The following is a 27,057-nucleotide window of genomic DNA, read 5'->3' on the forward strand; positions in this document are numbered from 1 at the left end:
TAAGCTTGAATATAAAGTAGAACTATGACTATACATGTGCTAGGAGAGGAATTACACACACAAAATTTGTCAATATTGTGTTCATTTCAGTACCATTTCTATTGCTGCAGTGTACCTAGGAATCTCTCTCTCTCTTTTTTCAGCTTCATGCTCCTCTCTGATTGCAGCATGGCAGACTTGTTTAAATAATTTCCTATGGCCATGGGAGAACAATTTCTATAAATGCTCAGAATGATTGGAACATTCATTTTTTTCCCCCAGTCCCATCCAGAATTTCCAAATCTCTGAAAGTATCAATTTTTATTTCATTGAACTTAAGAATATTTCTACCTTTTATATTACTTAATCGGTACATATTTATGTATGTATTTATATTTATAAATATTTATTTATATTTATGTAGGTATACATTGCTTGCTTCCACAATTACTCTAGGAAGATTTCTGTAGTGTTTGGCTGAGACTTCAAATTTGTTTTCTGTTTGTTTTCATTTAGTTTTAATCCTAACCCTTTGCAAAGACACACATTCTGGACGATTGTTATAGGAGGGACCTTCACATGGACCAGCATCTATGGAGTCAACCAGTCCCAAGTACAGAGATATATTTCCTGTAAAAGCAGATTCCAGGCAAAAATGTAAGACAAACTACGGTATATGAATCATCAATAACCATCAGTTGTCTTTATGGAAACTCTTTCAAAAGTCAAGCTCTGCTCAAGTTTTAAGTCTTTTGTGTCATGAAGTTCTAAGAGATAAATGATATACTACAAAAGGATCACATAGAACAAAGTGGCATCATATGTTTTAAATCAGATATTTAAAAATATTTATATCAATTATTAAGTAAAACAAATCTTATCAAATAAATAGGCATTTATTGTGCATCTGTTTGTATGAGGAACTGTAGAGAATAAAAAATGATAAATATATGGCTCTTGTCATGAAGGAACTTAGCATCAAATTAGGAAAATATATGCAAGTATGTGAAAAGTAAACTAACACTAGAGGTATAACAGTTCTGTGAAACAGTATAACAATATAGAGGAAATGTTCTAGAGCATTATATTGCCAGATGTGCTGGTGCATTTTACTTTCAGACACAGTCGTGGGTTTATAACCTTGTTCTAATACTTGCTACTTGAGTGATTTGGCATGAGTTACTTAGACTCTCCGAGCTTCAGTTTCTAAACTTGTAAAATGAGCATAAGATATCACACATCTCGTGGAGGTATTATAAAATACTGTGTTTGGCACGCATGTGGTAGGGATCCAGTAAGTGTGAATTCCTTTTTCCACCTCAAATCATGGGATGTGAAGGCAGGGGATAAGTGAGAGATTCCTGTCAAGCAGGCAGGTCCTGAAGAATGACCATATGTGGGCAGGTGAAGAAGTATGGGAGAGCATTCTGAGTAGGCAGAGTGATTTGGGCAAAGCTCAGAGGTGGGAAGGACAGCATGGTCAGGGGACTCTCCAGCCCATCTTGGCTTCAGCGAAGAGTATGAACAGTGGCTGGTTCTTTGTCAGGAGGCCTCAGATAAGCTTGGTGACTAGTGCTCTTCGTGCTGATAAATCAGGCTATGCATTTAGGTGCTATAAAACTCTAAGTAGATTGATTAAGAGTAACAAGGTGGTTGGAGTAGGAGGAGTGGCAGTTCTGTTGCTGTTCAAAGGGGAATGTGAGAAATATATGAGGTCACATGTCAATATATGAGAGTGAATTGGTTTAGACATTATCTGTCTTTGGTAAATTCCACAATGAAAAATCTGTATGAATATGAGTATAATAACTGGATATGGAATCCCCCAAAAGTGAGCTTAGGAGTTCTGCTACTTTAAGACACTTTAAAGGAATATAATTTATATATCCATTAATCCATCTACATTAGCACTGATGCATCTCCCAAAGGAATTGTGCACATGCTCTTCTTTGGGAACACGTTTCTTTGAGAACATGGAACTCAAAAAGCCAATTTTATAACTGAAAGAACAGCATTAGAGCTTTCTTAGTAAGAAACAATTTCCTTCAGAATAGTCCAATGTGTCTCTTTAACAAGAGCTCAGGGGGACCATTTTCTCCCACTTTTTAACATTGGCTCCATGGGAAGAATGAGTCCCAGCCAAAAAAGTCAAGACCTACTGACATTGATTGACTGGGTACAATATCAGATCTACATGAATGACATTAAAGTAAAATAAAACAATATAATAAAGTGTTAACTCATATATAAGTGAGGTGTGGTGACTGAGAAAGTGTCTGGGTATATTTTCTGATGATTTGGAGATGAGATATAGTTACAGTACTTTTAGACAATAACAAAACATGCGATGAATGTAGTCAGTCAAGGAAAAAGGCTAGCAATCTGTTGTGGGACCTGCTGCAAGGTAGCTTCTCCCAGAAGCAGACTGTGAGATGGAGGTTAGCATGCCAGAGTCTACTAGGGCATCACCACTGGAACAGAGAAGGAGGGGGAGGAAGAAGGATTGGCCAGAGGGAGAAGTTGGACTGTAATGCAGTCTCAACAGAGGCCTCAAGGGGAGCCCTAGAGCTGGGATGACCCTTCAGACTGTCCCAAGTTGGCCTGAGGGGACTTAGCCTTTAAACCTCTGAATCCAGTTGTCATTTTATGCAGGCTTCTCTGGGGAAGGAGGTATGGGTTGGTGGGTGTGGGGAGACCTCTCTTCAGCCTAGGGCAGCTTATCAGTGTCCACTACAGCACCCCTGGGGGGAAAATGTAGCCACCTAGTGGGAGAAATATTTACTATCAACTGATTATTAAGACATAGCATTCAATGATATTAACACTAATAATATCAATAACTACCATTTAACAAGTGTTTATTACATGCCATTGTACTATATGATATATACTATTTTATTTAGTTTCACATTATCACTCGGTGAGGTAGGCATTGTTATTTCTAGCTGTAAATGAAGAAACTGAGGATCAGAGAAGTTAGATTACTTGCCCAAGGTCACATATGGTAGGGAGAGCTAAGATTTATGCTCAGGACTGACTCCAGTGCTATTATGTAAACCTTTACACTCTACTGGAGCACACATCATTTATTAAAATGCTGAACATTGTTTTGGAAGATACCTGTCCAAGGAATACAGGTTTGCCTTTCCTATTTAATGGATGGCATAGCAAACCACATTTAAACAAGCTTGACGAGTTGCTATGTAAAGGCTAACAGTGTTTAGCAGTTTATAATTGCATCACTTTTAAAGGTAAAATGAGTAATAGTCACTGCCCTGTTGACTATTAAAATCTCTATTTCGTGACAAGATGTCCTGAAGGACTTAACTAGACGCGATTATAAAGCTAATAATGCCCATGGAACTCTGACCAGGAGGATACATTCATTCAATGGCAAAATCCCATCTATTCCAAGTATTTCCAAATACAGTGTTGATTGACATCATAAACAGAAGGTTAGGCCAGAATAAAACCCGTAGCATTTTCGAGAACCAAAAGAGAATGCACATCTATTGAATATAATCATGAAAGTCTCTTCTATTTATGTAACAATTTTCCTCATCTTCGAGATGGAAATTAAAATTGTCATTTGCTGGTTTGTTTTCACTTCTTCAGGTCTCTCTACATCAATCTTGTGGCACTCTGGTTGATCCTGGCCTGCACGGTGCTATGTGGGCTCACCCTGTATTCCAGATACCATGACTGTGATCCTTGGACAGCCAAGAAAGTGTCTGCACCAGACCAGGTCCAGTACCATGTCTTTTTACACATGCAAGAATGACATTCAGAAAGCTTATTAGCTGGGAGGAAAGAGTGTTCATGTTCTTGTAAAGTAAGAGCAAATAGGCACAATATAATCATCTTTAGTTTCTATAAAGCATTTGGAAAAAATTTATTTTAGCAGCTATAGCAAAAATGAAGAATGCTACATCCAATAAAAATATTGAAATACCTGGCAAAGTTTCAATGTCGGTGTTAAATAGAAATAGCTCAAGGCTGGGAGCAGAAATATAAACACAGTTTTAAAAAAGCCCAAAACTATATACAAACTGTGGTACCGTAGAACATTTTGTGGGTGTTAGATTGTTCATTGATGAGCAGTTTACCTTCCAGTTGTTTTTTTTTTTTTTAATTTATTTGGCTGCGCCAGGTTTTAGTTGCGGCACATGGGATCTTTGTTGCTGCGTGCGGGATCTTTTTTAGTTGCAGCATGCGGGATCCAGTTCCCTGATCAGGGATCAAACCAGGGCCCCCTGCATTGGGACCGCGGAGTCTTAACCACTGGACCACCAGGAAAGTCCCACCTTCCAGTTTTTAAATGATAGGGAAATGGATCTAAAAGTGAACATTTATTGAGCACCAGCTATGTGACGAGGTTCTGTGCCAAGAGCTTTGCACGCTTTATTTCTTTCAATTCTCACAACCCTATAATTCTAATTTTTTAGACAAGGAAATGAATCTCAGAGCGGTTATATAATTTGCCCAAGGTCACATAGTTGATGAATAAGAATAGCTGCAAGCACTCATCAAATACCATGGGCCAGGCACGATTATAAATGCTTTATATAAATTTTAACTTTTAATCCTCACAGAAACAGTGCCGTGATGATCTCCCTTTCAAAAATAAGGAAACTGAGGCACAGAGAACTTAAATAACCAGCTTGTAAACCTGGAGCCAGGATTCAAACCCAGGCAGGCTGCCACCAGTGTCCTAACTTTGAACCTCTATGCCATAGACCATCTTTCAGAAAGTGTAGCTAGAATCCAAACCCAGGACTGCCAGAGTCGATTGTAAATCAAGTGCCCAGGGGACTTATTAGAATGATGACAGGTTGAACTTTATGTTGGTGTAAATGCATAACATACTCCCAGAAAAATACAACTTTGTGGGGTTAGGAAATGAGAGCATCCTTGATCTGTGTATCTCAACCCTATCTTAATCTTTGCCCTCCTGTTGATAAACGGATCTTTCTATTTGTTCAGAGAATCCAAGAATCGTATTTACTCTGAAGATGGAGGCACTATTCCATTATATTTTCTCTAGTCAAGAATATTTTGTGATTTTTGTCAATCGTTATTGTCTGTGAAGACCATAGGGACTAAATTTTTTTTCTAATATACCTTCCCCTTACCCTGGGCCAAAAAATCCAAAAAACCCCAAAAAACAACAAAAAAAATTTTTTAAACCTAGAACTTCCTAACCTTGAGACCACTTGTCATAGATTGTACACAGGGGGTATCTTGCATGCATGCATTTATCATTTAGAGAGCATGTGATAAATTTTTGAAAAAGAAAGATATTTTCTCTGAATGATTCCACTAGTGTGTTGATTATTAACCACTAGTGTGTTGAGATTTTCTCTGAATGATTCCACTAGTGTGTTGACATGTGAAAATGTCAATTGACATTTTCCTGGGGTTACAATGGAAATAAGGCAGTCAGTAGAAAATCAGGTCAAAAGCTTAACCCAAGAGAGCAAAGATATGTTTCTGCTGCACTCTGCTGTAGCTCACCCTGAGGAAGCCAGATTAGTGCCTAGTTATAGTTTTACTATTTTTCTATCAATCTTACCTGGTGGATTCTACCTATACCTGAGGGGTCATTCAGAATCTAAAATATAAGGCCGAAGATTTTTGAGAAAGTTGACGATAGGGTAGAGGATTTTAGATCTCGATTTAATACTAACGATGGAAACTTAACTTTGGCTTATGTATAGAATACTTCTTGAAATTAAACTTGTAAGATGTCTTGGGAAAATGGGTGTTGAACTCATATAGAGAGAAGTGTTATTCTCTTTTTCTGAGAACAAAGAATTAATAAGCTTTAGTTGTTAAATGAGATCAAAGAGGCTGATGAGAATGGGCATAGCATCCACTGTGTACTATTGGGAGAAGGAATCAATGATGTTTCAATGAAATGAGAGGGCATTTTTCTAGAAAATTATCCTCTTAGGACTCTTTTGATTGAAAAACCAGTTTTGCCGAAAGACTGCCACATAACACAATGCTGAAGGCGTACACCTTCCCATCCTTATTTAATATTTATTTTTTAAAAGGTAACTTATCAAAAAGTATTAGGAGTTTTGTTTTTTTTTTAAAGAAGCAAGTTGAGGAATTTTGTGAGGTTACTCTCCACTCATCACTATGTCTCATACAACAGTTGACCCTTGAAAAACATGGGGGTTAGGGGTAGCGACCGTCTGCACAACAGAAACCTACGTATAATTTTTGACTCCCCTGAAACTTAACTAATAGCCTACTGTTGACCAGAAGCCTTACCGATAACATAAACAGTTGATTAACATGTATTTTGTATGTTATAGGGATTATATACTGTATTCTTACAATAAAGCAAGCCAGAGAAAAGGAAGTGTTATTAAGAAAATTATGAAGACAAGAAGATACGTTTACAGTACTGTACTGATTGATACCATAAGTTTACCTTGTCTGTTTACAAGATGAATCGTCTGTCAGTACCTACATCAATGTTGTCTTATGTGATACAAAACACTGCAGATGTTATACTTATTACTAACACAGCATGTCAAAAATGAAAGATAATGTGCAAAAGAAATTCATATTCATTTACAGGTATAACAAGTCATGCATTGATAAAGAAGCAGCAATACGATTGCTTTATTATAGCCTAGTGTAATCGATACGATTGCTTTGTGGTAGCCTCGCGTATATGGTAATAAATGAATCATTATAAAGTTTGGATGGCATACAGTATTACAGTCATATTGATAATACAGCATTGGAAAGATTGTTTTTTTAAAAAAAAAAATCACCCGTGATCATCGGTTGATGCACAGTTTCTCCAGTTATGAGAGAGGCATACTGTGTAGTATAATATAATTATATAAATATAATTATATAAATATAATTATATAAATATAATTATATAAATATAATTATATAAATATAATTCTTTGAAAGCAAAGTTATAAAACAGTAAAAAAAAAACCTAACACATTATTTTTATATTAAATGTCACTCACCTCATGCCTATGTAAGGGTAGGCTATCCTTGCATACATACTATGTAATACAAATCATGCATACGATGTTCTACACGTACATTTTTCTGTATTTATTGAAAAAAATCAACATTTAAGTGGACCCACACAGTTCAAACTTGTTGTTCAAGGGTCAACTGTATATGCAACTATAATTACATTTTTAATCCTGAACAGTGATTGAAGTTCACAAATATAATCTTGAGTCATCAAGTAAAGTTAAAGTAAGTGAATTCTTCTTACTTAAGTGCAGAGGTATGTAAAATATTTCCTTTAAATTGATTTATTATTCCAAAGAATGAGAACAGCTACCTATTACTGAGCCTATTCTGTGTACTATACTAAGAACTTACACAGATTATCTAATTTAACTTTTATAGCAACTCTATGAGGTTAGGATTATTATTCCTATTTTACAGATGGGGAAACTGAGGCTCAGAGAAATTAAATAACAAAAGCCACATCTGTCTGAACCCAGAGCCTGTACCATTAACTACTGTGCTATTCTTTTCTTTAAGTGTTAGCAGGTAAAGAGTTTAATTTTATATATTTGGACATTTCAGTTATGTGGAATAGCTTCCTTCAGTTCTTGAAGAACACAAGATAAATGAGGTGTTAGTTAATTTCATTTCATAGCAAAGAGTACTCAAGAGTAAATTTTGGTATTTTTCAGCTCATGCCTTATTTGGTACTGGACATTCTGCAAGATTATCCGGGACTTCCTGGACTTTTTGTGGCCTGTGCTTACAGTGGAACATTAAGGTATGAATTATGACTCTAATAATATAAGATTTCCCTTTTGGGATCTTTCTTTTGTTATTGGATATTTGGGGGGGATAAAGCTGAATTCTGGACATGAGCACAAATGGCCCCCATATAGGTAATGTACTCCATGTCTTCTCTCTGTTGGTCCAACTCTTCTCTCTAGGGGCTGGATATTGTCATCAGTCTCTTTTGTTTTTTTAATTAATTAATTAATTTTTGGCTGCGTTGGGTCTTCGTTGCGGTGCCCGGGCTTCTCATTGTGGTGGCTTCTCCCGTTGCGGAGCATGGGCTCTAGGCACTCGGGCCTAAATCAACTATACTTCAATAAAAAAAATTTTTTTTAAATAATGTAGTAGAAATCTGGTTATATTTCAGAAGTGACAGTATGTTTTCCCTTTTCTTTTACCTTGTTAAAGTATTATTAAAGTTTAAACATTATTAATCAAAATTGTGATTTTCCCTTACAGCACAGTGTCCTCCAGTATTAATGCCTTAGCAGCAGTAACTGTGGAAGACCTAGTCAAACCTCGCTTCCCATCTCTCTCAGAAAGGTCTCTTTTTTGGATTTCCCAAGGAATGAGTAAGTTTTTGTTTCACAATTCCATTTTAGCTCTGGGAGATGATTTTTAGAAATACCAGAAATTCTTTTCCATGGAAAATATAGAGTGAGTGTGAGTGTATATACACTCACATGCATGTGACTTAATGCAGTCATGGCCATATTTGCAATCAAGATTTGAGACATACTTCAAACAATTGTCAGGCCACCACAAAAAACAATTGCCAGGGGTGCTATTTGGCTAGCCTTCTTTCCTGCCTTCTTCCTATCCCAAATCTATGTTAAAATTCTTAGCCATAGTTAAAAATTTAACCCTTTACCATCTAAAACTTAGACCACAGTTTTAAGAAATATTCTTAGTTTCGAACCAAGAGCCATGCTTTTTCTGTATTACCTAAGAGGGCACTGCCAGTTTAAAATATAGTCTGTGTGTATGGATTGAAGATAAAGGAACAGAGCATTATGATTTTTTACTGGTCTTGATTGTCTGTTCTCTCTGCACATGTAGACTGTCCAGAAGATAATCAATAAAATTGTCCAAGGTATGCTCAACTCCTTCATTCAATATGAATGCTTAAATTCATAGATTATAGGACCTTATTAGGGGTTAAATATCATATTGAATGGAAAGGTCTTTAACCTCAGTTCCCAGATGTCCCAACTGTAATAGCTGACTCAAAAAAATCTGGCTAGTGTACTTCCTTCTTCATTTTCAAATCTTGAGTATACATGTTTTGGGATGAATGACTAACAAACTTATTTTTTTAAAAAGAATCTTTAACCTCAATAGCACTAATAGACTGTCAGAGACATAGTAAATAATATTCTGTTTTAAACCATAGTTCTATATATAATTCCCATGACTGTAGCCTGGAATAAGTACTTAATTTATATTCTTCAGTGTCCCCTAAATTTAACTAACATTGCATCATTTTATTATGTACCTGATTTTAATCCTGCAGCATGATTTCAGAATGATACAATGTTTCCTAAAGGGTATTTAGATGGGTTCATTATGGGATTGTTGAAGCTGTGTGGTTTAGTAGAACGAATAGAAGCTTTTGAAGCTAGACAGACTCAGTCTTGTTTCACCAGTTAACTAGCTGTTAGCCTTGAGCAAACCCTTCTGAGCCTCTGTTTCTTTATATGGAAAATGAGAACAAAAAATATTCACTTTGCAGGTACTATGAGGTTTAGAGATAATCCATGTAAAACAAGAGCCACTAACTGGTACTCAGGAATGATGTTGATGATGATTAATAACAAATCAACTCCGCTAGTGTAGATGAGGCTTTCATTCATTTTGAAAGGTTGTATATAGTCATTATCTTGAGGTATATACAGTAAGAACATCATAGAGAAGAACACTGCAAATGACTTGAATGTTTCCGATAACTCTGAGTACAAAAAACCACAATGGTGACCATTCATGAGCTGCCAAATAGAGAAGAATTTAGCTAAATATGTTGGAAATACTGTTTATAATAGAGTTTGGAGGCATGAAAAATCATTGCGACAAAAGCACTTTGAAAAAATTAATGTAAGTTTTTCCATTCAGGTGCAATAAGATTATTTACTTACTACGCTTAACAAAGGTGTGAGTGCTTGTGTTAAGTAAGACAGAAATAACATAAGGAATGCACTAATTTTTTGATGAACACATTTCTCATTCATTTTATTTTTTGTATTTTGAAGTTTATATGTGGGAAATTATATTAACAGATTTCAGGTGATTTTTGCTGAATGGAAGTCTTTAAAAATAAGAATGGGGGTGGGTTTAATAAAAAAAAAAACATTTTCCTATAGTAACTTTAAAAGCAAAATGTATACTTGGAGAAAATCTGGAAAATACTGAAAGCCAAAAGAGAAAAAAAATCCCGTAAGCTGACCACTGATGGTGGCTTGAGAATTTGTATAAAGTTTCAGGAAAATAGTTTGGTAGAAGGGGGAATATAATACTTGTCTTGAAACTGCCTTTCTTTGCTAGTTTAACAGGAAAGGTTTGTGGATGTTGATGGAGATTATGAGAAGGCTAAAGGTCCTAAAACACTCTTTGGTGTGGATTGCCACTTCCCAGGAGAAATGAACACTTAAATTCGGAAGACTTTCTGAAGTTTATTACTCCCTTCCTCCAACATGTTATACAGAGCAGAGCTGAATTGTGTCCTGTTTCTGGCAAACTGAAAACAGACACCTGAGCCTTCCTTTTTTTTTTTTTTTAAACATCTTTATTGGAGTATAATTGCTTTACCATGGTGTGTTAGTTTCTGTTTTATAACAAAGTGAATCAGCTATACATATACATATATCCCCATATCCCCTCCCACTTGTCTCCCTCCCACCCTCCCTATCTCACTCCTCAAGGTGGACACAGAGCACCTAGCTGATCTCCCTGTGCTATGCGGCTGATTCCCACTAGCTACCTATTTTACATTTGGTAGTGTATATATGTCCAAGCCACTCTCTCACTTCGTCCCAGCTAACCCTTTCCCATCCCCGCGTCCTCAAGTCCATTCTCTACGTCTGCGTCTTTATTCCTATTCTGCCCCTAGGTTCTTCAGAACCTTTTTTTTTTTTTTTAGATTCCATATATATGTGTTAGCTGGGTAATATATATGGTATTTGTTTTTCTCTTTCTGACTTACTTCACTCTGTATGACAGTCTCTAGGTCCATCCACCTCACTACAAATAACTCAATTTTGTTTCTTTTTATGGCTGAGTAATATTCCATTGTATATATGTGCCACATATTCTTTATCCATTCATCTGTCGATGGACACTTAGGTTGCTTCCATGTCCTGGCTATAGTAAATAGAGCTGCAATGAACATTATGGTACATGAATCTTTTTGAGTTATGGTTTTCTCAGGATATATGCCCAGTAGGGGTCATATGGTAGTTCTATTTTTAGTTTTTTAAGGAACCTCCATACTGTTCTCCATAGTGGCTGTATCAATGTACATTCCCACCAACAGTGCAAGAGGGTTCCCTTTTCTCCACACCCTCTCCAGCATGTATTGTTTGTAGATTTTTTGATGATGGCCCTTCTGACTGGTGTGAGGTAATACCTCATTGTAGTTTTGATTTGCATTTCTCTAGTGATTAATGATGTTGAGCATCCTTTCATGTTTTTGTTGGCAATCTGTATATCTTCTTTGGAGAAATGTCTATTTAGGTCTTCTGCCCATTTTTGGATTGGGTTGTTTGTTTTTTTGATATTGAGCTGCATGAGCTGCTTGTAAATTTTGGAGATTAATCCTTTGTCAGTTGCTTCGTTTGCAAATATTTTCTCCCATTCTGAGGGCTGTCTTTTTGTCTTGTTTATGGTTTCCTTTGCTATGCAAAAGATTTTAAGTTTCATTAGGTCCCATTTGTTTATTTTTGTTTTTATTTCCATTTCTCTAGGAGGTGGGTCAAAAAGGATCTTGCTGTGATTTATGTCATAGAGTGTTCAGCCTATGTTTTGCTCTAAGAGTTTTATAGTGTCTGGCCTTACATTTAGGTCTTTAATCCATTTTGAGTTTATTTTTGTGTATGGTGTTAGGAAGTGTTCTAATTTCATTCTTTTACATGTTGCTGTCCAGTTTTCCCAGCACCACTTATTGAAGAGAGGCTGTCTATTCTCCATTGTATATTCTTGCCTCCTTTATCAAGGATAAGGTGACCATACGTGTGTGGGTTTATCTCTGGGCTTTCTATCCTGTTCCATTGATCTATATTTCTGTTTTTGTGCCAGTACCATACTGTCTTGATTACTGTAGCTTTGTAGTATAGTCTGAAGTCAGGGAGCCTGATTCCTCCAGCTCCGTTTTTCTTTCTCAAGATTGTTTTGCCTATTTGGGGTCTTATGTATTTCCATTCAAATTGTGAAATTTTTTGTTCTAGTTCTGTGAAAAATGCCAGTGGTAGTTTGATAGGGATTGCATTGAATCTGTAGCTTGCTTTGGGTAGTATAGTCATTTTCACAATGTTGATTCTTCCAATCCAAGAACATGGTATATCTCTCCATCTGTTTGTATCATCTTTAATTTCTTTCATCAGTGTCTTATAGTTTTCTGCATATAGGTCTTTTATCTCCTTAGGTAGGTTTATTCCTAGATATTTTATTCTTTTTGTTGCACTGGTAAATGGGAGTGTTTCCTTAAATTCTCTTTCAGATTTTTCATCATTAGTGTATAGGAATGCAAGAGAATTCTGTGCATTAATTTTGTATCCTGCTACTTTACCAAATTCATTGATTAGCTCTAGGAGTTTTCTGGTAGCATCTTTAGGATTCTCTATGTATGGTATCATGTCATCTGCAAACAGTGACAGTTTTACTTCTTCTTTTCCGATTTGGATTCCTTTTATTTCTTTTTCTTCTCTGATTGCTGTGGCTAACACTTCCAAAACTATGTTGAATAAAAGGGGTGAGAGTGGGCAACCTTGTTTTGTTCCTGATCTTAGTGGAAATAGTTTCAGTTTTTCACCATTGAGGACAATGTTGGATGTGGGTTTGTCATATATGGCCTTTATTATGTTGAGGTAAGTTCCCTCTATGCCTACTTTCTGGAGGGTTTTTATCATAAATGGGTGTTGAATTTGGTCGAAAACTTTTTCTGTATCTATTGAGATGATCATATGGTTTTTATTCTTCAATTTGTTAATATGGTGTATCACATTGATTGATTTGTGTATATTGAAGAACCCTTGCATTCCTAGGATAAACCCCACTTGGTCATGGTGTGTGATCCTTTTAATGTGCTGTTGGATTCTGTTTCCTAGTATTTTGTTGAGGATTTTTGCATCTATGTTCATCAGTGATATTGGCCTGTAGTTTTCTTTCTTTGTGACATCTTTGTCCTGTCTTGCTAGTTGTTTTGGTATCAGGGTGATGGTGGCCTCATAGAATGAGTTTGGGAGTGTTCCTCCCTCTGCTATATTTTGGAAGAGTTTGAGAAGGATAGGTGTTAGCTCTTCTCTAAACGTTTGATAGAATTCACCTGTGAAGCCATTTGGTCCTGGGCTTTTGTTTGTTGAAAGATTTTTCATCACAGTTTCAATTTCAGTGCTTGTAATTGGTCTGTTTATATTTTCTATTTCTTCCTGGTTCAGTCTTGGAAGGTTGTGCTTTTCTAAGAATTTGTCCCTTTCTTCCAGGTAGTCCATTTTATTGGCGTATAGTTGCTTGTAGTAATCGCTCATGATCCTTTGTATTTCTGCAGTGTCAGTTGTTACTTCCCCTTTTTCATTTCTAATTCTGTTGATTTGAGTCTTCGTTTTTTTCTTGATGAGTCTGGCTAATGGTTTATCAATTTTGTTTATCTTCTCAAAGAGCCAGCTTTTAGTATTATTGATCTTTGCTATTGTTTTCTTTGTTTCTGTATCATTTATTTCTGCTCTGATCTTTATGATTTCTTTCCTTCTACTAACTTTGGGTTTTGTTTGTTCTTCTTTCTCTAGTTCCTTTAGGTGTAAGGTTAGATTGTTTATTTGAGATTTTTCTTATTTCTTGAGGTAGGATTGTATTGCTGTGAACTTCCCTCTTAAAACTGCTTTTGCTGCATCCCATAGGTTTTGGGTCATCGTGTTTTCATTGTCATTTGTTTCTAGGTATTTTTTGATTTCCTCTTTGATTTCTTCAGTGATTTCTTGGTTATTGAGTAGTGTATTGTTTAGCCTCCATGCGTTTGTATTTTTTACAGATTTTTTCTTGTAATTGACATCTAATCTCATAGCGTTGTGGTCGGAAAAGATACTTGATATGATTTCAATTTTCTTAAATTTACTGAGGCTTGATGTGTGACCCAAGATATGATCCATCCTGGAGAATGTTCCACGAGCACTTGAGAAGAAAGTGTATTCTGTTGTTTTTGGATGGAATGTCCTATAAATATCAATTAAGTTCATCTTGTTTAATGTGTCATTTAAAGCTTGTGTTTCCTTATTTATTTTCATTTTGGATGATCTGTCCATTGGTGAAGTGTGGTGTTAAAGTCCCCTACTATTATTGTGTTACCGTCGATTTCCCCTTTTATGGCTGTTAGCATTCGCCTTATGTATTGAGGTGCTCCTATGTTGGGTGCATAAATATTTACAATTGTTATATCTTCTTCTTGGATTGATCCCTTGATCATTATGTAGTGTCCTTCTTTGTCTCTTGAAATAGTCTTTATTTTAAAGTCTATTTTGTCTGATATGAGTCTTGCTACTCCAGCTTTCTTTTGATTTCCATTTGCATGGAATATCTTTTTCCATCCCCTCACTTTCAGTCTGTATGTGTCCCTAAGTCTGAAGTGGATCTGTTGTAGACAGCATATATACGGGTCTTGTTTTTGTATCAATTCAGCCAGTCTATGTCTTTTGGCTGGAGCATTTAATCCACTAACATTTAAGGTAATTATCGATATGTATGTTCCTATTACCATTTTCTTAATTGTTTTGGGTTTGTTATTGTAGGTCTTTTCCTTCTCTTGTGTTTCCTGCCTAGAGAAGTTCCTTTAGCATTTGTTGTAAAGTTGGTTTGGTGGTGCTGAATTCTCGTAGCTTTTGCTTGGCTATAAAGGTTTTAATTTCTCCATCAAATCTGAATGAGATCCTTGCTGTGTAGGGTAATCTTGGTTGTAGGTTTTTCCTTTCATCACTTTAAATATGTCCTGCCACTCCCTTCTGGCTTGCAGAGTTTCTGCTGAAAGATCAGTTGTTAACCTTATGGGGATTCCCTTTTATGTTATTTGTTGCTTTTCCCTTGCTGCTTTTAATATTTTTTCTTTGTATTTAATTTTTGATAGTTGGATTAATATGAGTCTTGGCATGTTTCTCCTTGGATTTATCCTATATGGGATTCTCTGTGCTTCCTGGGCTTGATTGACTATTTCCTTTCCCATATTAGGGAAGTTTTCAGCTATAATGTCTTCAAATATTTTCTCAGTCCCTTTTTTTTTCTCTTCTTCTTCTGGGACCCCTATAATTCGAATGTTGGTGTGTTTAATGTTGTCCCAGAGGTCTCTCAGATTGTCCTCAATTCTTTTCCTTCTTTTTTCTTTATTCTGCTCTGTGGTAGTTATTTCTACTATTTTATCTTCCAGGTCACTTTTCCATTCTTCTCCCTCAGTTATTCTGCTATTGATTCCTTCTAGAGAATTTTTAATTTCATTTATTGCGTTGTTCATCTTTGTTTGCTCTTTAGTTCTCCTAGGTCCTTGTTAAACTTTCCTTGTATTTTCTCCATTCTATTTCCAAGATTTTGGACCATCTTTACTATCATTACTCTGAATTCTTTTTCAGGTACACTGCCTATTTCCTGTTCATTTGTTTGACTGGTGGGTTTTTACCTTGCTCCTTTATCTGCTGCGTATTTCTCTGTCTCCTCATTTTGCTTAACTTACTGTGTTTGGGGTCTCCTTTTCGCAGGCTGCAGGTTTTTAGTTCCTGTTGTTGTTGGTGTCTGCCCCCAGTGGGTAAGGTTGATTCAGTGGATTGTGTAGGCTTCCTGGTGGAGGGAACTGGTGCCTGTGTTCTGGTGGATGAGTCTGGATCTTGTCTTTCTGGTGGGCAGGACCACGTCTGGTGGTGTGTTTTGGTGTGTCTGTGAACTTACTATGATTTTAGGCAGCCTCTCTGCTAATGGGTGGGGTTGTGTTCCTTTCCTGCTAGTTGTTTGGCATGGGGTGTCCAGCAGTGGAGCTTGCTGGTCATTGAGTGGTGCTGGATCTTAGCATTGAGCCGGATATCTCTGGGAGAGCTCCGGCCGATTGATATTAAGTGGGGCCAGGAGGTGTCTGGTGGACCAATGTCCTGAACTCAGCCCTCCCACCTCAGATGCTCAGGCCTGACAGCTGGCCAGAGCACCAAAACCCTGTCAGACACACGGCTCTGAGAAGCAGTGGCAGGCTGGCATGTGATCTGGGAAGGATGTAGGGCATCAGTAGAACCAGTGATGTTCTAAGCCAGGCCAGAGGTTGGAAGACTTTTTTAGATTGCTGGTTTGTTGTAAAAGGATATAACTCAAAAACAGCCAGATGGAATAGATGAATATGGCAAGATACGGAAAAGGGCATGGAGCATCCATGCCCTCTCTGAGCATACCACGTGTTCGCCAACCCAGAAGCTCCCTGAGCCTTCCTTTACCAACAAATGTTTATGGAGGATTATATTAATAACACAATAGTTATTAGGTTTTAAATCCCTATAGTTAATTTTAGGGACTCTTTACCTATATAACCTAGTGTAATTAATCCTGGGACACAATATCAGTGTTTTCTTTCCTCTTTGCACACTGCTGATCCTGTAGAACAACAATCCTTTCCTTTTTTAGCTGGCTCTGAGGTAGGTGGCCATTCTTTGTAATAGTCATATTATGTACTTTGAATCAAGGTGTGGTAGTTTAATCTATTGAGAATTCTAATCCTCTGAGTCTGGATTTTACAATGGCTTTTACATCATCCATCTAGGTGTGCTGTTTGGAGCTTTGTGTATTGGAATGGCTGCGCTGGCATCACTAATGGGAGCTTTGTTGCAGGTAAGAGCTAATCCTGGAAGGTTTGAGTCATAATCACTAAATTCTTCTCTTTTCCGTTTTTTTTTTTTTTTTTTTTAGTGTTGATGTGACCATCCTTACAGACTTTTCTCTCTATATGTCTACACATAGACATACCAAGGAACATAGATGACTAAATTCTTAAAAAAATTTTTTTTAAATTAATCTTTCCATTTTGAGATCATTATAGATATACATGCAATACTAAGGAATAATACAGAGAGACCCCATATACCCTTTACCCAGTTCCCTCAATGGTATGAGACCTAGGTTGATGTTCTTTTTTTCCCTTTTCCCCGTGGATGTCCTGTTGCTCTAACACCATGTGTTGTGAAAGCTATCTTTCTTCCATTGAATTGCCTTTGCACCTATGTGAAAAATCAGGGGGGCATATTTGTGTGGGTCTATTTGTGGTTTCTTTGTTCTATTCCATTGATCTATGTGTCTATCCATCTGCCAAGATCATACAGTCTTGATTACTATAACTTTGTAATAAGTCTTGAATTCAGAAGTACTGATTCCTCCCACTTTATTCTTATTTTTCAAAATTGTTTTAACTGTTCTAGTTCCTTTGCCTTCCCATATAAAGTTTAGAATAATCTTCTCTATATCTAAAATAAAATCTTGCTTAGTTTTTGATAGGATTGCCTTAAACCTGTAAAACAATTTGGGAAGAACTGACATTTTTACTGTGTCGAATCTTTTAATCCATGAACATAGTGTAACTCTTCATTTATTTAGATTTTCTCTGATTTTTTTTTCCACCACTACTGTGTAATTTTCATATACAAATCATGTTTATATTTAGTTAGATTTACACCTACGTATTTCATTTTTTTTGAGTGATTGTACATGGTATTGTATTCTTAATGTTGGTGTCCATGTGTTTGTTAATATATAAAGATACAATTGATTTTTGTATATTTGTTTGTATCCTGTGATCTTGCTGAACTTATTAGTTCCTGGGATTTTCTACACATAAAATTATGTCATCTTCAAATTGGGATAGTTTTATATCTTCTTTTCCAATCTGTATATGTACCTTTAATTTCCTTATTGCCCTGGCTTCAACTTCCACATCCTGTTGAATAAGAGTGGTGAAAGTGGACATCATTGCCTTGTTCTCCAATCTGAATGAGAAAAGCATTCACTGGTTCATTCTTGAGTACATTAGCTGTAGGATTTTTGTACGTGCCCTTTACCAAATTAAGGAAATCCCCCTCTATTCCTATTTTTCTGAGAGTTTTTATCATGGATGAGTGTTGAATTTTGTCAAATGGTTTTTCTGAAGCATTCGATATGACAATATGATTTTCTTCTTTAGCCCTTTAACATGGTGTATTATGCTGATTGATTTTCAAATTTTAAGCTAGCCTTGCATTCCTGGAATAATCTTCTCTTGGTTATGGTGTATAGTTACTTTTATATATTGCTGAACTCTATTTGCTGATATTGTGCTAAGAATTTTTGCATCTATATTCATGAGAGATGCTGATCTGTGGTAATATTTTTTTGTAATGCCTTTGTTTGGTTTTGGTGTTAGGGTCATACCAGCTTCATAAAATAAAGTGGGAAGAATTCTCTCCTATTTTCTGGAAGAGATTGTGTAAAATTGGTGTTAATTCTTCTTTAAGTGTTTGGTAGAATACTCTAGTGAAACCATCTGGGTTGGGGATTTCTTTTTTGGGAGTTTAAAATTTATGAATTCAGTTTCCTTAATAGTTATAGCTGTTCAAATTATCTGCTTCATAGTGGATGAATTATGGTAGTTTGTGTTTTCGAGGAATTGCTCCATTTCATCTAAGTTGTCAAATTTAGGTGTGTGGAATTATTCATAGTATCCCGTTATACTTTTGATGTCTGCAGGGTTTTTAGTGATATCTCCTGTTTTATTCATAATATTGGTAATTTTATCTTTTACCTCTTTTTTTAGTCTTGCTAGAGGTTTGTCAATTTTTATTGATATTTTGAAAGAACTAGCTTCTTGTTTCATTGATTTTCTGTATCGTTTTTCTGTTTTAAATCATTGCTTTTTTTTATTATCTTCATTATTTTCTTCCTTCTGCTTGCTTTGGGTTTATTTTGCTCTTCTTGAGGTGTGACACTAGATTATTGATTTGGGACTTTTTTGTAATGTGTGCACTAGTTGCTAAAAATCTCCCTCTCAGCACTTTTAGCTATGTCCCATAACTTTTCATATTTTGTATTGGAGTTTTAAAATTTCCTTTGATATGTCCTTTTGACCCGTGGATTATTTAAAAGTATGTTACTTAGTTTCCAATTGTTTGGAGATTTTCCTGTTATCTTTCTGCTATTGATTTCTAATTTCATTCCAATGTGGTCAGAGAACACATTCTGTATGATTTTAATTCTTTTAAATTTGTTGAGGTCTGTTTTATGGCCCAGGATATAGTATTTTGGTATCTGTTACATGGGCACCTGAAAAGAATGTGTACTCTGCTGTTGTTAAGCATAGTGTTCTAGAGATATCAATTAGATCCTGCTCATTGATGGTGCTGAGTTCTTCTGTATCCTTCTGATTTTATGCTTATTTGTTTTTATCAATTGTTGACAGAAGTGGTGAATTGTCAACCTATAGTGTGTAGTTGTCTCTTTTCCTTTTAGTTCTATTAGTTTTTGCTTGTATTTTGCAGTTCTCTTGTTTGGTGCATATACATTTAGGATTTCTATGGCTTCTTGGTGAATTAGTCCTCTTATCATTATATAATGTTCCTCTCTGATAATTTTCTTTGTCTGAAGACTACTTTATCTGATATTAAATAGTTACTCCTGCTTTCCTTTGATTATGTTTGCATGATATCCTTTTACTTTGAACTTGCCTATATCATATCTTAAGTGAGTTTTTTGTAGACAGCATATAGTTGGGTTATGTTTTTAAATTCATCCTGCCAATCTCTGTCTTTTTATTGGGGTATTTAGACTTTTAAAATTTAGTATAATTATTGGAATATTAGGGCTTAAGTCTGCTGTTTTTTGTTATGTTTGTTCTTTCTGTTTTCATTTTTTTAATTGGGATACTTAAACATTTTTTAGAATCCCATTTTGATTTATCTATATTGTTTTGAGTTTGTCTCTTAGTTTAGCATTTTCATTTGTTGCTTTATGTGTATATACATAACTTATCACAGTCTACTTGTTTTGTCCTTTTACCAATCCGAGTAAAGTATAGATATCTTACCTCATTTCTGTCTCTTTACCCAGTTTATAACACAATTGTCTTAAATATTTACTCTGCATACATTTTGAATTACATTAGACAGTGTTATAATTTTTGCTTCAACAAACATGATTTAGAAAACCCAAGAGGAGGAGGAAGGCCTATTATATTTATTTTTGCTTATTGTGTTCTTTCTTTCTTCCTGATTTCTCAAGGTTCCTTCTTTTACCATTTCCTTTCTATTTAGAGAACTTCCTTTAGCCATTCCTTTAAGGATAAGTCTGCTGGCAACAAATTTTCTTAGTTTCCCTTTATCTGAGAATGTGTTGATTTCCCCTTTATTCCCAAATGATATTTTTGCCAGGTATAGGATTCTGAGTTGACAGTTCTCTTTTTCCAACACTTGAAAAATATTGTGCCACTTTCTTCTGGCTTCCATTATTTTTGAGGAGAAATCTGCTGCCATTCTAATTGTTTTCCCCTATAGGTAAGGTGTCATTTTTTTTCCTCTGGCTGCTTTCAGAAATTTTTCTTTGAAGTTAGTTTTCAGAAGTTTAATTACGACGTGTCTCGGCACGTTTTTCTTTGGGTTTATTCTGTTTGTAGTTTGCTTAGCTTTTGAATCTGTAGGTTTATGTTTCTTGCCAAATTTGGGAAGTTCAAACATTATTTCTTTGAGTGCTTTTCAGCTCCACTGTCTTTCTTTTCTCACCTAAGACTCGGATGACATGAATGTTAGATTTTTTGTTATATTCACACAGGTCCTGGTGACTAATTTTTAAGCCTATTTTCTCTCTGTTATTTTCAGATTGGGCGGTTTTTATTGGTCTATCTTCCAGTTCACTGATTCTTTTCTCTGTCCCCCCAATTCTGCTATTGAACCTATCCACTGAGATTTTTATTTAAGTTATTACATTTTCAGTTCTAAAATTTACATTTTGTTCTTCTTTATATCATCTATGTTTTTGCTGATACTTTTTTTTTTTTTTCCTAAGGCCTTCTACTTTTTCATTTGTTTCAAGCATGTTCTAATTGCTGAAGCAGTTTTATCATGGCTGCTTTAAAATTTGTGAAATAATTCTAATATATCTGTCACTTCTCTATCAGCATTTATTGATTGTCTTTTTTCATTCATTTTGAGGTCTTCCTAATTCCTGCTCTGAAAAGTGAACTTCAGTTGAAACCTGGACATTTTTATATTATGTGATGAGACTCTAGATCTTACATGCACCTTCTGTTTTGGTTTTCTTTCTCTGATACCACTTCAACAGTGTAATGAAGGGAGCTGTCTCATTATTGCCAGGTGTATGTAGAAGTCCAGGTTCCCAACTTGGCCTCTGTTGACACCCAAGGGAGGAGTTTCTTATTTTTCTGGGTGGGAACAGTCTCCACTGACATCATGGTGAAGGTGGTCTTGTTCCTGCTGGGCAATGGTGAAAGTCCTGATTCTCCATTAGGCCTCCTATGACATTGCCCGAGCAGGGAGGGAACGGGGTGCCTTGTTATAGGCTAGTGGGGGATGGAATCTAGGCTCCCTACTTGGCCTTTTCTGGCATGTGTATGTGGGGGAACAGTTTATTCAGTTTATTCTGGCTGGAATTGAGCAGTTATTATCTAAAAGTTTTCTTTCTTGCTAAGTTGCTCCTTTTCTGGTCTTTGCTGGATTTTTTTGGCCTGCACATGTTGTCATTTCTGGATTGCCAGATTCTTCAGCTCTAAGACTGGGATATGTGGGCCAAAAAGAAAACTCAGAGACCTCACCATTGTATTGTTCTTCAGGTCCCGAAGTCCTAGCTAGTCTGCCTTCTTCTCTCGACCTTTTAGATTCTTCTTATGTTTGTTTTATATGTAATGTCCAGGAGTCTTAGTTTTATTAGCAGGAGGAATAGGGAAAAGTACACCTACTCCATCCTCCTATGAGTGGAAATACATTTTTTATTGCCTAAAGTGTCCTTCATGTCTTGTGGCATTTGCTAAATTTTTGTTAAGAGAGCATCTTTGTGTTGGAAAGCTGTCTTGCTTCTTTGGAGGTGTTGGAACGGAGAGGACAGACTAATCTTTGGAATAACCTCTTTTTAAAAAAAATATTTATTTATTTATTTACTTACTTACTTGGTTGTGCTGGGTCTTAGTTGAGGCAGGTGGGCTCCTTCATTGTGTCAGGTGGGCTCCTTAGTTGCGGCGTGCGGGCTCCTTAGTTGTGGCATGTGAACTCTTAGTTGTGGCATGCATGTGGGATCTAGTTCCCTGACCAGGGATCAAACCTGGGCCCCCTGCATTGGGAGCATGGAGTCTTATCCACTGCGTCACCAGGGAAGTCCCCTAGCCTCTTCTTTCTGAACCTTGAGTGGACTTCACTGTTTTTAGCATCCAAGCCTCAGCATGGACTCTTCCCCCTGTATGGAGTACCCTTCAACTGTCTAAGTCTTATTTGTTCTTCAAGTTTCAACTTAAACATTATTTTTCAAAAAGGCCCTTTCTGTTCCCTGGATAGGTTTGAGTTCCCCTCTACCAAATGTTCCCAGAGCACCTTGTATTTCTCGTATCATCCCCATTACAATACTTTATTGCAGTTATTTATTTAATGTCTGTTTTACTAAATAGTTTATAACTCCATGAAGGTGAGGATTATGACATTGTTCTTTGATACTGTATCAGATACCTGGTGCCTACTGCAGTGTCCAGGACAAAGTAGACATTCTACAAATTCAGGTTGAATGTACCTATTTATGTATTGGTTCATAAATATCTACTTATCTGATCACACCTAAGTGGTCCATGAAACTTCCATGGCCACCTGGGCTCCAACTCTGGGACTAGAACCCAGAAACTTGAAGGTTAATGCTGGGCACAGCAAATCCTCCAGGTTCCTGCTTCAGACCCAACTTGGGTCCTTTCTGGTTGGTGGTTGCTTAGGGCATACCAGTTGTTAAAATAGTGTGATCTCATTCTGATTATATGAATTAGTGAATGAATGAATTAGGTCCAGAAGCTCTAAGCTTACCTGGTACAACTAAGCCATAACCAACAAAACTCCTCTTTGTGTGCTTTCCTCCATAGTCTGCATTATTACTTATAGTTCTTATTGTGGTTGATTTCCCCTTTTTCATATACCAGCTCTGGCCTGAGTATAGATAATGAGATATTCTAGGAGAGTCATCATAGCTCCAAGGCAACTCTTCCTTGCTTTATCTCTAGCCAAGGTCTTATTTCCTGAGATGGGTATTTTGGGGGGTATATTCCTTGTATCTCCAAAACTGGCTCTAGGTCACACTGTCGCAGTGACCACTACATGGGCCAAGTGACTTCTTTCACATTTTGCATAAAGTCTACCTTCCTTCCTACTGGACTCTGGTTCAAGAGACACTGTGAAATGACTCCTTAGGATCATATCCTGAGTCCATATCCTCCTCAAACACTAGTTCTCCTCTATCATCATATCCTCACTCCTTTCCCTAGTCCATGAGGTAAGCCTCCTTTTTTTTTTTTTAACCCAGGACTGCAGTCTATATGCTCTAAAATTTTTCTTGACCTGATATATTTTTTTTTTGATTTATTCATTCTGTTCTATCTGTCACTTTTACTCTGTGGACAAACCGGTGTGTCCCTGATTCTTCTTTTACGGTTCTGTCCACTTTCAAAAATTAGCCGTTTGAATATTGGGAACACACATCTCTTGAAAGTTTCAGCTATTTGCTTTTCTCTATTCTTCATACTGTACATTTTTTTTCACTATCATGATTTTGGCATCTCTACATCAAAGCAAAGGTTGCAATTAACCAGTTAGGTTTAAATCTTTCTACATGATTTGATCAATCTTTTTTTTAACCATACTTCTCATTCTAGTTCTATCCTTAGGAAATCAAGGATAGCATTGGGTTTCATTGCCATCTCTGGTCTCTTAGCAGTACTTATCCACAATCTTCTTTTGCAGGGGATTTTGAGACTACCAAAGCACAAAGGAGTGATGTGGTTGATTATTAATATCTACAAGAACAATACCAGGAGGAGTAGTGTCCCTCTTGTCTCATGATTCTCTAACCTCTTTACATTTTGCTTTTTTTATTGAGGGTACTTGAATGAACTGATGGAACTGGTGACAGAGAAGCAGAAGCTTCCAAGTTCTGATTATCTCTTTGTCAATGGCAAGGCTGCCGTGATTGTCAGGAGGAGGCTGAATACTTTAAATCCTCATCCTGATGAAATTACTTTAAAGCATTTTAACTTTGGATTTGAAATTGCTAATTGATGACTTTTTATTATTTTTGTAGGCAGCACTCAGCATATTTGGCATGGTTGGGGGACCACTTCTGGGCTTATTTGCTTTGGGGATTTTGGTTCCCTTTGCCAACTCAATAGTAAGTATTAAAAATGAATATGTGTAAAGCCAACTTTTCCAACTGCAGTAGTGTCTCTATAATTTTTTCTCAATTGTAAAGATATGGTTCCTTTGATATTTGTCATTAGTGACCTGTCTTGATGACTTAAATTACTCATATTGACTTTGCTGGGATACACAATGAACGTACTATGCATTGGGACCCTGCATGTGTGAAACTAAATGGAAACTACCAGAATAATATATATTATGAATATCATATAATTAAATCATATAATAACACAATGATATTTATAACTAAAATATAATATTATAGAGTATTATATAACATAACTAAAGGATATATATTATGAAACAATATACAATATGATATGTAATATATATTACAATATATATTATGAATATTCTATAACTAAAGGAACAACATTTTGTATGCATCTACTTTTTTGCCCTTCTTGAAAATTAATTGCTAGGACTTAAAGGAGATCGACAGGCTCAGATATGCAAGATTTCAGGGCAGTAGAGCTGAGGATACCTGTGACTAGCTGGAGTACAGTAAAGAGAATAAATAGGATAAGATCTTCACCACTTTGGTCAGAAAATTTATACTCCTGATATTTAAAGATGTAGCTCCAGCAACATGGTTTTAGACCCAAAGGGGTGATTATAACTGGGAATTGTATTCAGAAAGAGGTAATAGCTCATTTCTTCTACATAGGCATATCTGTGCTTTGAGGCCAAGTTTTGTTTAGAATAAGTGAAATTGAAATTACTTCTCTGAAATCCAGGAGGAACTCCACTAGTTCAGTCCTGCTGTAAGCTGAAGTTCAGGAAAAGCTGGTAATGTATGTGTGGTTGTTTCAGACAGATGGAGAATAACTGCAGAACTATGACTTTACATTTAGAATTCCATTTTCCTCATGAGGCATTAGGAATTGGTAAGGCAGATACTAATAAGGGCTATTATCATTGTTATTATTGTTAACAATAATTCTCAACGAAGTGTCATATGAAAAGCTAGTTTGGCAGAAATTAATCAAAATGAAAGAGAGCAGTTTGTGTCCACCTCAGAATGTTGAAGCTTTGATGAGATTCTTTGCATTATGAAATGCATAGTGGTTTGTTGAGTGCCTGAAATATTAAAAGAAGACTGACTTTTGATTTTTGACATTTATTTCCACCATGAGTTGCCTCCAGAAATGCTATAGCTGACTAGGTCCAACACGCCCTTAGCAGGGGAAGTAAGAACTGTTATTCCTGTCGTAATATCTGATCATTATTCTTAAAGAAAGGGGAGAAATTTCACCACAGAGGAAGGGGCTTCCCAGCTCAAGATTTGCTTTCATCTCCATCATTTGGAACTAGGGCTTAAATCATTCAAGGACTGACTGACTGATCAAAAATACTTGGATTACTGGTGAAAAGCAGGCAGGGGAACTCACGTCTTCCAAAGACTGGGAAACCAAATGTCTTCAGAGAGGAAATCTCCACTTATCTCTAGAGATGGTTTGGTTGTATGTACCATTGCAGTCATTTGTGAAAACAGCTTGCTATTTTCCCCTAATTTTCTTGCAGTACAATTACAGTCATGCATGTTGCTATGTATAGGAATAAATTCTGTGGATGTTTTCTTCTTCATATCTGTTGCTGCTCAGATGGCATGCCATTTTTTCACAGATTAAATAAAAATAGAGGGAACAATTGGCCTGAAGTCAGCTGCATGACTGTTGTAGTTATTGGGTGTAAAGAGACAAGGAGGCCAAAACAGAGTGCTGGCCATGGAACCAGAGTGGAAGGAATGGAATTATGAGACAAAGGAAAAGAAAAATGAGCAGGAATTGGTGATTGGCGAGATAGAGATATGAATTATGGAGGTGGGGTTCCAGAGACCCCAGGGCTTTGGGCTGAGGGACCAGGGACCCATGCTGCTCTTGGCAAGAGGCAAGGAGCTTACAGGGGGAAAGAGTTTTAGGAGGGGACTGGTAAATTTGGTTTGGACCGTGTTGAGCTTAAGCTCCTAATGTTAATTTCCATTTCAAAGCAAACTGTATTATTTTTTTTAAGAAGCACTCCTGTTTTGCAGGGAGCACTTGTGGGTCTGCTGGCTGGATTTGCCATTTCTTTGTGGGTTGGAATTGGAGCTCAACTTTATCCTCCACTTCCTGAGAGAACTATGCCATTAAGCCTTGAAACCTACGGCTGTAACAGCACATACAATGGGACAGATTGGATGACAACCACAGAAATGCCATCTTCTACCAGTGCTTTTCAAGTATACAACATTGAAAGGTATTGAATTGAGCTTCATAATGTTGTATTTTTTAAAATGTGTGTGACAGGTAGAGAAACCCAGTTGCTTTTCTTGCCTTCAGTGCTGTGATTTTGCCTAATTCTGAAATGGGGAAAGCCCATGTGGCTTTCTGGCTATTACATTTTGTTCAGAAATAGCAAAAAATGCCATATTTTCTTAGTTTCAATAGAAACGTCTACCTCACCTACAGATGCAGAGAAGACTTGAATAGTAACAAAAAAAATTCTTTTATGGGTAAATGCTGATAAATACTGGCTCCAGTTGAATGAAAAATTGCCTCTGTCCACTGAAAAACCTTTAAAATGAAAAGTAAAATGATAAAAGACACATTGCATATATAGTTTTTGAAGTATAGCCTTTACCAACTAAAAGCTATAGTTTATCTAAATA

At 36.4% G+C, this 27,057-nt stretch overlaps 1 protein-coding gene across 2 annotated transcripts in view; it reads left to right on the top strand.

The window, feature by feature from the left end:
• The window catches only part of SLC5A8 (solute carrier family 5 member 8), a 71,392-nt gene that overhangs the window by 20,853 nt on the left and 23,482 nt on the right, over positions 1-27,057 (top strand). For both annotated transcript variants that reach the window (XM_061204692.1, XM_061204693.1), the window contains exons 6-12: positions 496-636; positions 3,595-3,724; positions 7,671-7,759; positions 8,230-8,342; positions 16,754-16,821; positions 24,289-24,375; positions 26,440-26,645. In XM_061204692.1, coding sequence (XP_061060675.1) covers positions 496-636; positions 3,595-3,724; positions 7,671-7,759; positions 8,230-8,342; positions 16,754-16,821; positions 24,289-24,375; positions 26,440-26,645 — 834 coding nt within the window. The remainder of the gene's footprint in view (positions 1-495; positions 637-3,594; positions 3,725-7,670; positions 7,760-8,229; positions 8,343-16,753; positions 16,822-24,288; positions 24,376-26,439; positions 26,646-27,057) is intronic.

The sequence above is a fragment of the Eubalaena glacialis genome, chromosome 11, assembly GCF_028564815.1.
Source record: "Eubalaena glacialis isolate mEubGla1 chromosome 11, mEubGla1.1.hap2.+ XY, whole genome shotgun sequence".
NCBI classification, from domain to species: Eukaryota; Metazoa; Chordata; class Mammalia; order Artiodactyla; family Balaenidae; genus Eubalaena; species Eubalaena glacialis.